Source organism: Notechis scutatus, chromosome 1 (genome assembly GCF_049901735.1).
Source record: "Notechis scutatus isolate UNSWTSFEM ecotype Mainland chromosome 1, rNotScu1.2, whole genome shotgun sequence".
In the NCBI taxonomy this organism is placed as follows: Eukaryota; Metazoa; Chordata; class Lepidosauria; order Squamata; family Elapidae; genus Notechis; species Notechis scutatus.
The window spans coordinates 69,647,868-69,663,288 of NC_142009.1; the positions used below are offsets into that span (position 1 = coordinate 69,647,868).

The 15,421-nt window shown below is 44.5% G+C and overlaps 1 protein-coding gene across 1 annotated transcript in view; it reads right to left on the minus strand.

Moving 5' to 3' along the window:
* CATSPERE (catsper channel auxiliary subunit epsilon) overlaps window positions 1–15,421 on the minus strand; it is a 134,577-nt gene that overhangs the window by 71,233 nt on the left and 47,923 nt on the right. The window contains exons 8-10 of the mRNA XM_087963436.1: window positions 12,263–12,366; window positions 8,209–8,712; window positions 7,647–7,701 (exon numbers count right to left, since the gene is read on the minus strand). Coding sequence (XP_087819562.1) covers window positions 7,647–7,701; window positions 8,209–8,712; window positions 12,263–12,366 — 663 coding nt within the window. The remainder of the gene's footprint in view (window positions 1–7,646; window positions 7,702–8,208; window positions 8,713–12,262; window positions 12,367–15,421) is intronic.

Below are 15,421 nucleotides of genomic sequence, written 5' to 3' on the forward strand. Positions count from 1 at the left end.
TTAATCATAAAAACAAAACAGCTATGAAAGAAATAAATAAACACATAAATAAAAATTATTTTACTATTCATCTTGATGTTTCTTTCTCCTTTGCTTAAAGAAACATCAAGATGAATAGTAAAATAATTTTTATTCATGTGTTTATTTCTTTCGTATCTGTTTTGTTTTTATGATTAATAAAAACAAAAACAGATAGTGAAAAAATAAATAAATACATAAATATAAAAAAGCAACTTACCAAAAAGGACACAGGCAAGTTGGCTAGCCAACTATGCCTGGGTTCTTCTCAGTCTTCTAGCTTGCTGCGGCGAGGCCGGCCGGCCCAGCAGTCGGCTCTCGACTGGGCTGGCAGCGGAGGTGGCAGGAGGAGGTAGAGGACCGGCCCAGCAGGACTTGCTACTTTGCCTCCTCACTACCAATCGGTGGTGGGAAGGCAAGACAGCAACCCTTGGGTCGCGGTGGGCAAGGGAAGGTGGTGGGCCGGTGGCCTAGCCAAGATGGCAGCCGCCATGTGGGTGAGGCAGCGGCGCCCAGCCCAGGAGTCGGCTCTCGACTGGACTGGGAGTGGCGGCGGCGGCAGGAGGAGGTAGAGGACCAGGCCAGCAGCAGGAGTTGCTGCTTTGCTTCCTCACTACCAATCAGTGGTGGGAAGGAAAGGCAGCAACCCTTGGGCCGTGGCAGGTGAGGGAAGGTGGCGGGCCGGCGGCCCAGCCAAGATGGTGGCCATCGTGTAGGTGAGGCAGCGGCGCCTGGCCCAGGAGTTGGCCTCGACCGGGCTGGGGGTGGCAGCGGTGGTGATAGGAGGAGGTAGGGGACCGGGCCAGCAACAGGAGTTGCTGCTTTGCCTCCTCACTACCAATCGGTGGTGGAAGGCAAGACAGCAACCCTTGGGTCGCGGTGGGCAAGGGAAGGTGGTGGGCCGGTGGCCTAGCCAAGATGGCAGCCGCCATGTGGGTGAGGAGCGGCGCCCAGCCCAGGAGTCGGCTCTCGACTGGACTGGGAGTGGCGGCGGCGGCAGGAGGAGGTAGAGGACCAGGCCAGCAGCAGGAGTTGCTGCTTTGCTTCCTCACTACCAATCAGTGGTGGGAAGGAAAGGCAGCAACCCTTGGGCCGTGGCAGGTGAGGGAAGGTGGCGGGCCGGCGGCCTAGCCAAGATGGTGGCCATCGTGTAGGTGAGGCAGCGGCGCCTGGCCCAGGAGTTGGCTCTCGACCGGGCTGGGGGTGGCAGCGGTGGTGATAGGAGGAGGTAGGGGACCGGGCCAGCAACAGGAGTTGCTGCTTTGCCTCCTCACTACCAATCGGTGGTGGGAAGGCAAGGCAGCAACAATGGAGGGCCGTGGGGCAGGTGAGGCATGGAACATCAGCAAGGGTGGTCAACCAGGAGTGGCGGCGGTAGGTAGGTGACCGGTTTGGAGAGTCATACTTACCGATCTGCATCTTCGGAAGCCGGCAGCGGGGTAGACAATCCGGCCGGGCGAGGTCGACTAGCGGTGGTGGTGGGAGGGAGGCAGGGCAAGGCAGGCTGGCCGGGTGAAGACAGTTAGCAGCGGTGGTGACTGGGGCTTGCGGCTTGCCCTCACTCAGCAGGGCAGCAGAAGGCAGGCAGGGAAGGACAGCTGGATAGCTGGCTGACTTGGCTGCTGCTGCTGCTGCTGGTGTGAGCGATGGCGCCATGTGGGTAAATTTTTGTAATTAGCGCACATGTGCTATAAGTCGGGGTGGGGGCGGGGAGGGGGGAGAATGAGAAAGGGATTTTTATGCATGCGCAGTAAAAAAAACTCTTTTTTAAAAAAAACAGGTTTTTTTACTTTGGAGCGGCGGATAGGGGTGGGGGCTGGGGCAGCGAAGGGAGGGGTTGGGCAGGGGAGAATGAGGAAGGGATTTTCATGCATGCGCAGTAATAAAAACTTGTTTTTGGCCCGTAGGAGCGGCGGAGAGAGACGGGGCCAAGCAGGGGCCGGTTTTACCGGTTCTTAGAACTACCGGTGACGTTAACAAGTTCTATAGAACCGTTGCAAACTGGTAGAAACCCACCCCTGGGTGGGCCGCAAGAAAATTTTAGTGGGCTGCAGAGAAATCTCATCCCCAGAGCACCCCCCCAAACCAATTAATCCAGGCTGCGCAGAAACACAAGGTTGCGCCACCCACATGGCCTGCAGGAACCCTCCCTGCCCACTCACTCCTTACGCAGCAAACTTGTCTGCTAAATTGCTATTTTTCTGACCATCAGCTGTTCTGCTGTGCCAGGAGATTTAGATTAGCTAGGAAGCAGGAAATGGTTGGATTTCTTGCTTTCTAGCTAGTCTTTAGATCTTCGGCTCTGCTTTTAAGCACAACTGAACCTCCCTTAGGACTGAAGTTTCTATTATTCAGTGCAGACTCACGGCAAGCAAATTTCATGTGACAGACTGAGCTAGCCGATGGCAGATAGATAGATAACTGAATGATCCTGTGAACAACTCAATCTGCCTGCCTGCTTTGCCTGATTTTGGGTAAAAGTTACTCTTTTTTTTTATAAAACATTCAATATTTATATAAATATTTATAATATTTACATACAAGCCATACCCAGCCAGTCACATGACCACCAAGCCACACCCACAAATTAGGCCATGCCCATAAAACCGGTTAGTGGTCCCTGGCATTTAAAATTATGAGTTTGGTGGTCCCTGAAGTCCAAAAGGTTGGCGACCCCTGATCAAGGTTGCATGCAAAAAAAAACCTCCCTGATCCATGGAAAAATTGTCTTCCACAAAACTGTTCCCTGGTGCCAGAAAGTTTGGCGATTGCTGCACTATAGTACAGTTACTATATAATCACATAATTCTACTGTATCTCAACATACTTAATTGAAAATGCCAATTAGATACCGTATAAATATCAAAAGAAGATATAATAAGAATATCAATATTATACCCTGCAGAAAGGCATGTTCAAAACACAGAAGTTTCTCTGTTGCTTAAACGCATCTACCATCAGTCTTCTCCAGATCTTTACTTATAGTATTTAAACTTCACACTTAAAGTAATACATTTTAAAGTTTGTAGAACTAGGTAATTTGCACCTGCCTGTCCTTCTACCTAGTTTACTTGTTGGCTTGTCACATAAGCATCATTTCTTCCATATTCATTTCCTGGCCCAATAATTCACTTTGCAAAAATGAACTACAGTATTTATAGCTAAAAAGGGTGGGTTTTATTGCCACAGCAGGCAGCTAAGTGAGTCAGTAGGTCGAGCAGGGAAGGGAGGGCACCTGAAGCAGAGAATCTACTTCAAACAATGGTTCCTAGGGATAGCCTTATATATTTCAAAACATGTTTGAAATCTGAAAAAAGGCAAAAAAAAAAAAATCTAGACAGAGGACAGTAATAAAGAGTGCAGAGAAGAGCAACAAGGATGATTAGGAGACTGGAGGGTAAAACATATAAAGCAGGCATCTCCAAACTTGGCAACTTTGAGACTTGTGGACTTCAACTCCCAGAATTCCCCAGCCAGCATGGCTGACTGAGAAATTCTGGGAGTTGAAGTCCACAAGTCTTAAAGTTGCCAAGTTTGGAGACTTCTAATATAAAGGATGGTTGCAGGAATTAGTCTAGTGAAAAAAATACTAGGGGGAGACATGATAGCAGTGTTCCAATATTTGAAGAGCTGTCACAAAGATGAGAGTATCAAACTATTTTCCAAAGCACCTGAACGCAAGACAAGAAAAATGGATGGGAACTAATCAAGAAGAGAAGCAACCCAGAAGTTGTTGTGGTTTGTTGACTGCCAGTGGAGATAGCAGTTGAGTCAGAGGAGATGGAGGGGGTGCCTGGGTTACCATCGGACCGGTGGAAGGCTTTCTGGAGCAGAAGGTCTCGGAGCCAGATGCAGAGCAGGGTCCATCTACTAATGCTCATGTGCAGAGACAGCTGTTTTGGGGCCTGAGCTGAGTGAGTGGGAGGAACAGCTGGCCCCTGTCCCAGATGCACATATACGTAGAGAAGTGTGGAGAGGAGAGCAGTGCAGGGCTGCGGGCCATCCATCCAGGAAAAGGAGATGTTAATAAGCCCCTCCCTGGCTGGGACATAAGGAGGAGGGGATGGGAGGGGTGATTTTTGGAGACATCCATTCATGCTCCAGAAGAGTTCCCTCCAGCAGATTCCTTGCCAGGATTTCCTTGTCACTAACCAGGTTGGTCAGGACTCTTTGTGTTGGGATTGAAATGCTAATTGAGGCTCCCTGTGGGGGAGAATGTTACAGCTTGTAAATCACCTATGGATGTGTGACCTGTAGCTTTGTCAGTGAATGTCATGAATTCCTGCCTTTCTAAGTAAAAAGGGTTTTTTCCTCACGAGTAGGCTGTTGAGTAGGCTGTTGTGAAGGCTGGGTCAGAATAGAAGGAGAAATAAGAACAATCAATCATTGGGATGGCTTGCCTCCAGAAATTGTGAGTGCCCAATCACTAGAGGCTTTTAAAAAGAGCCTGGAAAGCCCTTTGTCTGAAATGGAATGGGGCCGTGATGGCGAACCTATGGCACACATGCCAGACATGGCATGCAGAGCCCTCTCCATGGGCATGTGTGCGGTCGCCCCAGCCCAGCTCCAATTGTGTTTCACTCAATCAATCCCAACTTCTTGTGAAAGAAAAAGATCTTGCGAAGTTGGAATTGATTGAATGAACTTTTTCACTCGCACGCTTCCACAATGGGGGAGACGGGATCCTGTCCTCCTCCTGAAGCCCATTATGACACGGATGCGACCCTGCATTGGCTCAGCTCGGCAAAAAAAAAACCCAGTTTCTTTTCCTGCAGAGCTGCCAGTGTTGGGATGCCCCGCCTCCCTGCCGGCCAGCTGAGCTTCTTCAGGCACTTAGCTTGGCCACCGATTAGCTCCACCCCACCATCCGCCTCAACAAGTGGTGCACAAAAGTTCAGCCAGACTCCTTGAGAGATAGAGTTTTCAGGGGCCGATCTAGCACCCGGGCTGGCTGTGTTCACCTGGAATGAACACAAACATTCATTCTTGACTTTGAGATTCCTAGATGCAATGGGCAGCAAAGCTAGGTTCATCCCCCTGATCCAGCAGCTGGAAAAGGGGGTGGAGAGAAACAGCCCCATTGCCAAGGTACGCGTGGCTTGGAGGAGGGCAGAAATTCCAACTTCAGCCTCCTGGTGCGACATGGGGCTTTGGGTAAAGGCTGGAGGGAAGCACCTCTGGCTCGTTCACGTTCTCCCTCCCCAGGTGTGTGTGTGTGTGTGTGAGAGAGAGAGAGAGTAGTGAGTGTGTGTGAGAGAGAGAGAGAGAGAGAGAGAGAGAGGGCATCGCCACCAGCCCTGATATAACTCTCCAAGATTGGATTGGATCTCTCTCCCCACACACACACACACACACACATAGATTGGATATATTTATTCCTCCCTCCCTCCCTGCTTTAGGCAGGCTTAGAAAGTTTGCCAGGCCCGGCATGCTGAAGACACCCCTCGCTCACCCCTTTGCCTGGCTTCCCTCCTCCCTGGTCTCCTCGGTGCTCGCTCACGTTCTCCCTCCCCAGTAGCTTGACTCAGGTGACAGCGCAGCTCACTATGCCCTTTCCAAGCCCGCTGTTGGTGAAGCTGGGCGCTGGTGAGGGCAAAGTGAGCTGCACTGTTGCCTGAGTCAAGCTACTGGGGAGGGAGAACGTGAGCGAGCACCGAGGAGACTGCAGAGGAGGGAAGCCAGGCAAAGGGGTGAGTGAGGGGTGTCTGCAGCATGCTGGGCTTGGCAGACTTTCTTAGCCTGCCTAAAGCAGGGAGGGAGTGTGAGTGAGAGAGAATGAGTGAGGAAGAGAATGAATGAGAGAGAGAATGAGAGAGACAATGAGAGAATGAGAGAGAGAATGAATGAGAGAGAATGAGAGAGAATATAAGAGAGAGTTATATCAAGGCTGGCGGCCGTTCTCTCTCTCTCTCCCCCTCCCCCTCTCTCTCACACACATACACGTCCCACCCACTGGAGCGCCCTGGATTTCCTCCCCAAACTACCCTGAACACGCCCGATCCCATCTGATCTCGGAAGCTAAGCATGGTCAGGCCTGGTTAGTACTTGGATGGGAGACCCTGCCTGTCTCATACAGGCATCATCCACATGAGTGAGAGTTAGCCATGCCCACTCAGTCACATGACACCCCCCCAACCACACCTACCCAGTCATTAGGAAGAATCAGTTGTTAAATTATTTGAATCCCATTACTAAACCTCAGAATTCAAGTTAAATTTCTGTGTTGGCACTTTGTGCTAAATACCGTATATATACGGTATTGCAAAGGAAACACGGAAGCAGGGAAGCGGCTGTCCAGCTCCGGAGCTCCACACCATTTTTTTTTCAGAGGGGAATCTCACTCGAGTATAAGCCAAGGTTTTTTTTTCAGCACAAAAAATGTGCTGAAAAACTCGGCTTATACTTGAGTATATACGGTAAGTGGGTTTGGGATTGCAGTTTGGGCACTCCGTCCCTAAAGGGTTCGCCATCACTGGTATAGGGTTTCCTGCTCAAAAAGGGAGTTGGATTAGATGCAGTGGTGGGATTCAGCTGGTTCTGACCAGTTCAGCAGAACCAATACCTAAATTTTTGCTGAATTTGGCAAATGGTTAGGCGTGTTCCAGAAAATCTGTGTTCTGGAACACTTCTGGTTTTGTTCTGGAACACTTCTGGTTTTCATTCAACTTCTTTCCAGGCAGGAAAAAAAAAACTCTCCCCAAAAGTCCAAGAGAGGAGCAATGGAAACCAAACAGAGACACGAGGCCTTCCATCATGTCACTCAGGCAAAAACTGTCTTACTTTACAGCAGGTGGCAGGGGTGGCAGCCCAGGGCCAAAGCATCAACAGAGTCCCAGAGGGTTAGGGAAGGTACTGAAGCGAGCGAACATCCTGCCTGCAGCATCCATGCAGCCTGCTCCTTCCCAGCCAGAGCTGGAATGCCACCACATTTAAGTGCCGGTAGATGCGGGCCTTTCCTCTGGCGGGCCTGAGCAGGTGCTGGAGAGAGACGGGCCCATTTCAGCACCTGGAGCCCAGACGCTCTCGCTTCCCCCAAGCATTTCTTTGCCAACCTGATTTCCAGCTCTGTCGCGTTTTTCCATCGTGTTTCTCGCCATCGTGTGCAGGAAAACAAAAGTTTGTGGGACTAAAAATAAAGTGCAATCAATTCCAACTGCTCGCAATAGAAATCTCACAAAATTGGAATTGAGCTTTTTTTTTTTTTTGTCCCACAAACTTTTGTTTCCCTGCACATGACGGTGAGAAACACAACGGAGAAAGGTGACAGAGGACGGGGATGGGCCACGCCTCCCACAATGGCCAACCTGACCCTGGGCAAACTGCTTGTTAAATTATTTGAATCCCACCACTGACTAGATAACCTCCATGGTACCTTCTAACTCTGTTATTCTATATTCTAAAGAGCACCCACAGTTGATACCACTTAAAGTAGGGCTTCATTGTGAAGTTCTAGTTGCTACTGACAGAGTTTAAATAGGAAAAGTATCTTCTCACCATAATCAAATTTTAATACCAGCACCAAATATTTAGGGCACTCAAGATCAAACCAGCACCTTCAATGGCAAAACAAGGACAGCAACAATGCGTTTCAATATATATATGATTACAATGGCTTTCACATGACTGACCATTTTAAATGTCAGAATTTCTGGATTGTCTTCAATGTCAGAACCAAGAGAGCACCTGGAATATTCTAACATAAGCATTATTGTAGAATAAACATTAGAAGACATATATGTTTTTCCAGTTCAGATAAGGCAGGTGAAATTATAACAAAGTACACTAGGCCACTAGTATTTAGACCAAGTTTAAGACATGGACTTCAACTCCCAGAATTCCTGAACTAACATGACTGGAGGAGGAATTCTTGGAGTTGAAGTCCACAAGTCTTAAAGCTGACAAGTTTGAAGACCCCTGATTTAGACCTTGAGAAAAATCCCCTGCCAATGTGATCCTTAAAGGAAAGTATTTCCTTAAGAAAGAAAGCAACCCTGCCATAACTATGTCATATAGACTAAACTTCAATTCACTCATCCTGATACAATCTATCATGTCATGTAATTCATGTAGTCTATGAGCTGTCAAATGTTTCGCCTGATCTGATGTCATAGATTAGTTGTATATTATATGAAGCACTTGTGTAATTATTTTAAGGATAAGTACAGCTTCTTTTATAATAAAATATAAAACATTTTACAAATACTCACAGTGTAAGGATATGCTCCAGAACACCAAGTTGTGGTTTCTAGTCCGATAAAGTCTACACCTGGAAAATAAAGCTCTCCAATGTTGATAACTTGGCCTATGCTTGCCAGATAGAGACTATTTTCAATCAAAATGTAGGCATCTGGAAAAACAATTCCTAGTGTTTTGACTTTGTGAATCATGGTAGATGGTATGAGGCTTGGAGGAAATTTTAGTTCTACTACATTTAAAAATCCATTGCTGGTGTGGAAGATCCCATCAACTGTCACTATGAAAGCTGTTCCTGGATAACAGGCACACCATTCTATTATGGGTTCACTATCAGCTGGAAGAGTAACAGAAATTCCTGTTTTGGGGCCTAATATATATATAGGCTGGGCAATAGTAAAAGGAGTATCTTGAACAAAACAATCCTGAAAAGTAACTACTTTGCCAACAATGGTTGCCATGTTGTCATTTGTTTCGCTAGGTACTTCAAATGTCCATATTCTGAAAAAAAAACCACCAAAAAAACACAATACAATTAGCTATTATATCTTTATAAACAAAGTATTTGAATATGTTTTTCATCAATATGATTTATTCCCTAATTCTTTTTAATAATGTTTACCTATAAGCTTCAATTACTTCCCAATTAAATGCTGAACTTAAGTCCTAAAAAGCAAATTTTGCTGAAGAATTCAATGAAAATAATAAATCGGTCAAATAGCATTTCAATTTAATATTTCAATATATATTTATATTTCAATATCCACAAGCAGATCTATACAAACATATTCTATCAATGTTAAAGCTGTAGCTGTGAAATATATTGTACTTATATTCTCAGTAGCACAGTTCTTGTGCTTATCAGATGGTTACTGAGCATTAATTCATTTTAGAATCGTCACTAATCTAATGCCTCACATGTACAAACAGATTTCAGAGGAGCTCTTGTCCAAATTATCAACAAATGTATATATTTGAGGAAATGCACTCCTTGAGAACCAAATGTCAGTAAAATTCAAATTTGTTATTTTCATCATTATGCAATGATCTAAATGTATGTCAATCATCTGGACTGCTTTTGAGACAGTGCATTTGTCTATTATTTTGGGTTTAAAGTCCAGATGCAAAGTTTGCATATGGTTTGTGGAACCTATTAAATGGATGTCTATTAAACTGAAGTTTTAGTGTAACAGTTCTCCATCCACTTCTATAGAATTATAACAAAGATGTATATCACATAGACCAGCCAAGAAATTATTCTGCATAGGCTGCTAGAATAGTGACTATATTAGCAATACCAAAAAGATTAAAATAAAAAGTTACCTCAACGGTCACATAATTAATAGCCATTCTTTCAGGTTGCAGAACTGAATAGAATCCAATATGATTAGTCCTCACTTAACAACCCAGATGGGAACGGCAATTCCATCACTAAGCAACACGGTTCTTAAGCTAAGTATCATGTGACTGAATTGAACTTAATGTCATTTGTGTTGAGGTTATTAAGTGCATCAGCTGCAATTATTAAGCAAAACGTCATGTGACTGTGACTTGAAATTTTACTAACAGCTTCTTTATTGATTTTCTCAGAAGTTTATTATGAAACATGCAAATGACAATCATGTGACTATGGGATGCTGAAACAGTCATGAATGCCCAGTGCTTGCAAAGCACTTGAATTTTGATAACTGCAGGGACTTGTTGCCTCTCATGATGGCCATTCCCATCCCCGGGCTTATTTTTGAGGTAGGGCTTATATTAGGTCCACCACAAAAAAAAATCAGGCTAGGGCTTATTTTTGGGCTGGGTCTTATTTTTGTAGAAACAGAGTAGTAACATCATTATTGTAAGGGTGATATGGAGTGAAATCCATTTCCTCTGTTGGAAAACCAACTATGGTATTTATATCTTTTTCAATAGCCATCTAGTTTACAACCATTCCATCATAGTTTTACAGGCTACCCAACCAAGCTTTGAATTGCTGAATTACCTTGGGGTCCTTATGTTCCAGTAAAAAATGAACATAAAATTATTCAGTCTGTCCCAGAAATTGTGTTAGAAGGTGTGTTAGTAGCTTTTTATGTATGTCTCAAGAGAAGATAGAATACAATAGAATATGAGATTGGATCTCAATGTAATCATTTTTACAAGGGCAGATTATTTTCACATATGGAATTTTATATTTTACATCCAACTCTGCTGATGATACAGTATTAATTTGTAACACTTGCTGAAACCTATTGTTTGTAGGATGATCTAAGTACAATGCGATTCTAGGAAAACTCACTATGGCCAACTCGCCACAGGACAACTTTCCACAGAACAATTCAACACTTAATTAATAATTTCATTCAGGCACTTTTATTATTAGTCACCATGTTTTTGTCAAAATCATTGTAATTCTTATATTTCTGGATTGACTTTCTTTCTTTTATTATTATTGGCTCTGGTTCCATCAAAATTAATTTCTTTTGTATTTGTTGAATTGTCCTGTGTTGTCCCCTGGTGTGTTGGTTGTGGCGAGTTGTCCTGTGGGGAGTTAGTGAGTGAATTTGCCACAGCAAGTTGGCCACGGCAAGTTGACCATGGTGAGTTGTTCCATTCCAGTACAATGCTGCTTTGAGAGGTACATTGCTAAAAGGCCCATTTGTAACTTGGAAATTTTGAAGCAATAACTAAGCCTACATCTGCTCATCCCAATAATTTGGCAGTTATTTTTTCATTTAGTTGGTGGGAGAGTTTCATACAATTAATTTATCAGTGGTTGTATTGCAGTATTTGCAAATTTTTGTCAAATGGATTGTGATTTTTCTCATAATGCTTTCAATCTGCATCTCACTATTTTGCCTCAGAAAAAATCATGCAAATTCTTTCTTCATATGCCTTGCATTCCTCTTCCCTTTCCAATTTATTAAGTACAAGGCTTAATAGATACATCTAACACTGATTTTAAAAAGTCAGATGATGAGTTCCAAGAGAAATAGAATTACAAGTGGCCTACTGAGAAACAAACTTTTAAATATTTAGAATAATTCAATTTTTGCAGAAATAGATTGAATTTTTAAAAACACATCATAGCAAGGATTAAGTAAGGCCAATACCATGAAAAACTCATGGTCACATGGAAAAGAAAGATGTATTACAGATGTGTTTGACAAAGACATAGCTGGCTAATTGGAAAAAGGGCATATTTATCAGAAGGCAAAGAAAACTACAATATTATCATTTCTTTTTTCAGAAAACATTGTTGTATCACAATTCATCTAACCATTAATCATGAACCTTGCTGCATGGGGAGGAAACATGAATTTTCAGATACTATTTAATTCTAATATTGTTGTCAGGGTTGCTAATGATAATAACAATCATGTTGTTCTGACTTAGGCTTCCTTAGAAAGCATAAAACACAATCTTAATCCTGACAAAATCTCTTTTATTTCCACAGCTGTGAATTACGTTCATTCACAGCTGGTCAGGCTTCACACACAGTATCACATGTTTATAAACACCCACCTTATCACTCTTGGAATGCAGCCAGACAACTAATTGCCAGACATAGGGCACAGCCAAACTTGACACAGAGTCAAGCAGCACTTTTCAAAGCTTGAACCGACCAAATGAACTAATTGCTTCCTACAAAGCTCATGTCTTTTTCACTCCTCTTTTATGTCCTATGGGAGTGGTCAATCATCTCCGAGGTGTGGCCTTACTCCTGAGTCGACCCTGCTTTTTCAATTGTTCTTGCCTTCTGCTAGTTCTGTGCATGCGCAGGCTGGGAACCAGTTCCATAAGCTCACCGCATCACTTCTGTCTAAACCTGAAGGCGGCTGCTGACTGCCACCTGCCCTGGCCCCATCTCTGCCCCTGATGCAGTGCCCTCCTCCGGATCTTCCTCAACCTCCAGACCCGGCACAGGTTCCTCCCCAAACTCCTCACTACTGTCTGACTCTGCTGCCAGCTCCATCAGCTGCTGGCGGGCCACAACAAACGTTTGCTACCCTTTCATTTGTCAAAAGCATTACTCTATAAAATGTAATTAAAAGAACAATACCCATTATCAAATGATGTGTTGAAAACTTCCATTTCTAAAAATGATGTTGCAATGCTTGGTGCCTGTCCCAAATTCCAGAACTGCTTGCTAAGGGTCCTAGAATACTGTGAAATAAAAACAGTTATTATTTTTAAGAGAATTTTAAAAAACCATTTTATTAAATATAAATATAATTTCGTTTGCATAAAGTTCTACTTCTTAGCAGAGATAAATTAACAATACAATAATAATAATAATTATTAGTATGAAATTTATATATATTTTATTGTGATTTGACCAACCATAAGATTTATTATAAAACCAGAAAACAATGCAGTGTCTTGAAAGTAACAAAGAATTCTAATATAATGGCTCAGAATGACTACTAGAGGATGATCTTTTATGGAAGAGAATTTTTTAAAGATTGTTTGTTAATAAAGTTATTTTTTTCTACAATATTTAAATTGATGATGGCTATAGCAAAAGAACAAATTACAAGCTCAGGAACAAGTCAAATATAAGTATAAAAGGTGTTTTGGACGCCTTTTAAAAATAACCTAACTGAATGGTGTGAAAAAGATAAAAAGGCTTTTACTTTGTGAGCAGAACAGAAGCCATTATGACTTGTGAGAAAGTGTCTCAAACTAAAGAGGAGTTGTAACAGTATAGGGAGATGTTCAAATCAAGCTGAAGAGATAAGCAGGATGTGTTAGGGACTGAGAGCAGGAGAATGGCCATGAACTGTAACAAAGTGTGTAGAAAAACTGGATGCGGGTAGAACAATGGAGAACTGTAATAGGGTGTATACGTGTCAGAAACCATGTAGCTGCTTATGCCTCAAAATCCGAAATGAATATGTATCCATTTGAAATAGGAAGAATGTGAGCCAAGCCCTCGTACAAGGGGGGGGGGCGGACAGTTAGGGTATAAAAGTGCCGTTTGAATTTTGCTCTGCGTTCCTTCAATGCCTGAGGGAACCCGTTTTTGCAAACACGTGAATTAAATCTTGTTTTCCTTGGATCAACGAACCTTGTGGTGGTCTTTTCGTAGCCTCCCACCTCACAATTTGGCGCCCAAAGCGGGGCCTCACGGAATTCTGATCAGAGACAAGGGATCAGGTGTGTGGTGCCAACTCTCCCGTTGTGAGAGACCCCTCCCTAGTCTCGGTTGGAGCCTGAGGTGACTGCACTCAACAGATGATCCTTGGAAACAAGTGAGAGAGAAGCTGGCCTGACGCTCCGGGAGTGTCCTTGATTGCCTGAAGTGGGGACACCCACCATTCCTTGGTCTCCGGGAGACCAGGAGTGCATCAGGTGAGTTTGTCGCCTTTCGGAGAAGGGGAAGGAATCTGCTGTCCTTAAACTCTGGGAATCCAGCGTCTGCTGGAGGACAGTGGTAATTCGAGAAGTCATGAATCTCTGGGAGATTAGTGGCGGGTAGCGTGAGAGATGGGGAAGGGACAAAACAAGTGTGAGACATTCCAAGAGGGAACAGACATAAAAGTAAATGATTTATCTGTGCAGAATCAGGTGGCCAAAATATCCCCTAGTAGACCCTGAGTTTCCTTACCACTGGGATCCCGAAGGGAATACCAGTAAGTACTGGATAACTCAGTTGAAAGAATACATAGTGAGACACAGAATGAAGGAACAGATACCATATGTAGAGGTATGGTATCATGTTCACTTCGAAGGACCGATTCCACCAGAGACAGAAGCAGGGCAGTTTGTCAGTAAGCCGGAGGAGAATGGCAGCAAGGCAGAGGAGTGGCTGAAAAGTCCTCCAGCGTCTGCCCCGGTTCCGGCACCACCGGCTTATCCAGGACTGAGAAGGGAACTGGCCCAATTGAATAAAGACCTAGAGAATTTTCCTCTAGGAGGAAGACTGGATAATCCCGTTCCGGCCTTCCCGGTCAGAGAAGTCCCAAATGGCATGAATGCCCAGGGGGCACCTGTCACAGTTTTTGTGGCTGTCCCCATAAAAGCTACAGAGCTACGGGATCTGAAAAAGACTCTTCCGAAGCTTCATGAGAATGCTCATGAGGTAGCGGAACAGTTAGAGTTATTTTTAGGGCCAATGGAATATACATACCAAGAACTGATGTATATTCTTGGACACCTTTTCACCCCCGAAGAGAGGAATCTCATTAGGAGGGCAGCAACGGCTGCCTGGGATAAGAGACATGCAGGGCAACAGGGAGCAGTGGCTGCAGACGCAAAGTTCCCCATAGCTGATCCAAATTGGAACATCAATGATGACACTCATAGGGGGCACATGAGAGACATGAAACGCATGATTACTGAAGGAATTAAATTGGCTATCCCTCAAGGGAAAAATTTGACCAAAGCATTTGAAGTAACACAAGGAAAGGATGAGTCCCCAGGGGATTTCTGCGCTCGGCTCCGGGAAGGGTTAACTAAGTACTCTGGAGTGGAGCCAGAAACCCCTGCCTTCGAGACTCTCCTGAAGCTGCAGTTTGTCACCAAGGCATGGCCAGACATCCAGAAAAAGATTCAGATGATGGAGGGATGGACTGATTTGGGCATGACAGATTTGATGAGAGCAGCCCAGCAAGTTTTTGTGAACCGAGACTCAGTTAAAACCAAACAGAAGTCTCAGATGATGGTAGCTGCTGTGCAAGCGACAGCCAAGAATGAAGTTAGGAAAGACAGTGAGATCCGGATGCCAGATCCGAGGCCAAGGTGGAGAGATGAAAGATCTCCAGGCAGAGAGTGGAGACCTCCAATCAGGCGAGGGGGTCCAGGGGGCAACCGATTTGGCCGATTCCAATGGCAGCTCCAGGAGAGAGCTTGCTTCAAGTGTGGGAAGGAGGGACATTTTGCACGCGAATGTCCCACGATCCGGGAAGAACGAAGTTACGCTTTGAATGATTAGGGAGGTTCCGGCTCTCCAAGAGGGACCCGCGGGGAGCCATTGGTAAATGTGTTAGTGGGTCCTGACCATCAGGAACGGCTGTTCCTGATTGACACCGGCGCAAGCCGGACATCTGTATGCGATCCGGTAAAGGGAGCATGCAGGTCGAAGCAGACTTTGAAGGTGATTGGGGTGAGTGGGAAAACCCAAGAGGTCAAGATTTTGGAAGAAGTGAGATTGGAATTGAATGATGTGGTCACGGAAACCGAAATATTGTATATTCCAGATTCAGGGATGAACTTGCTA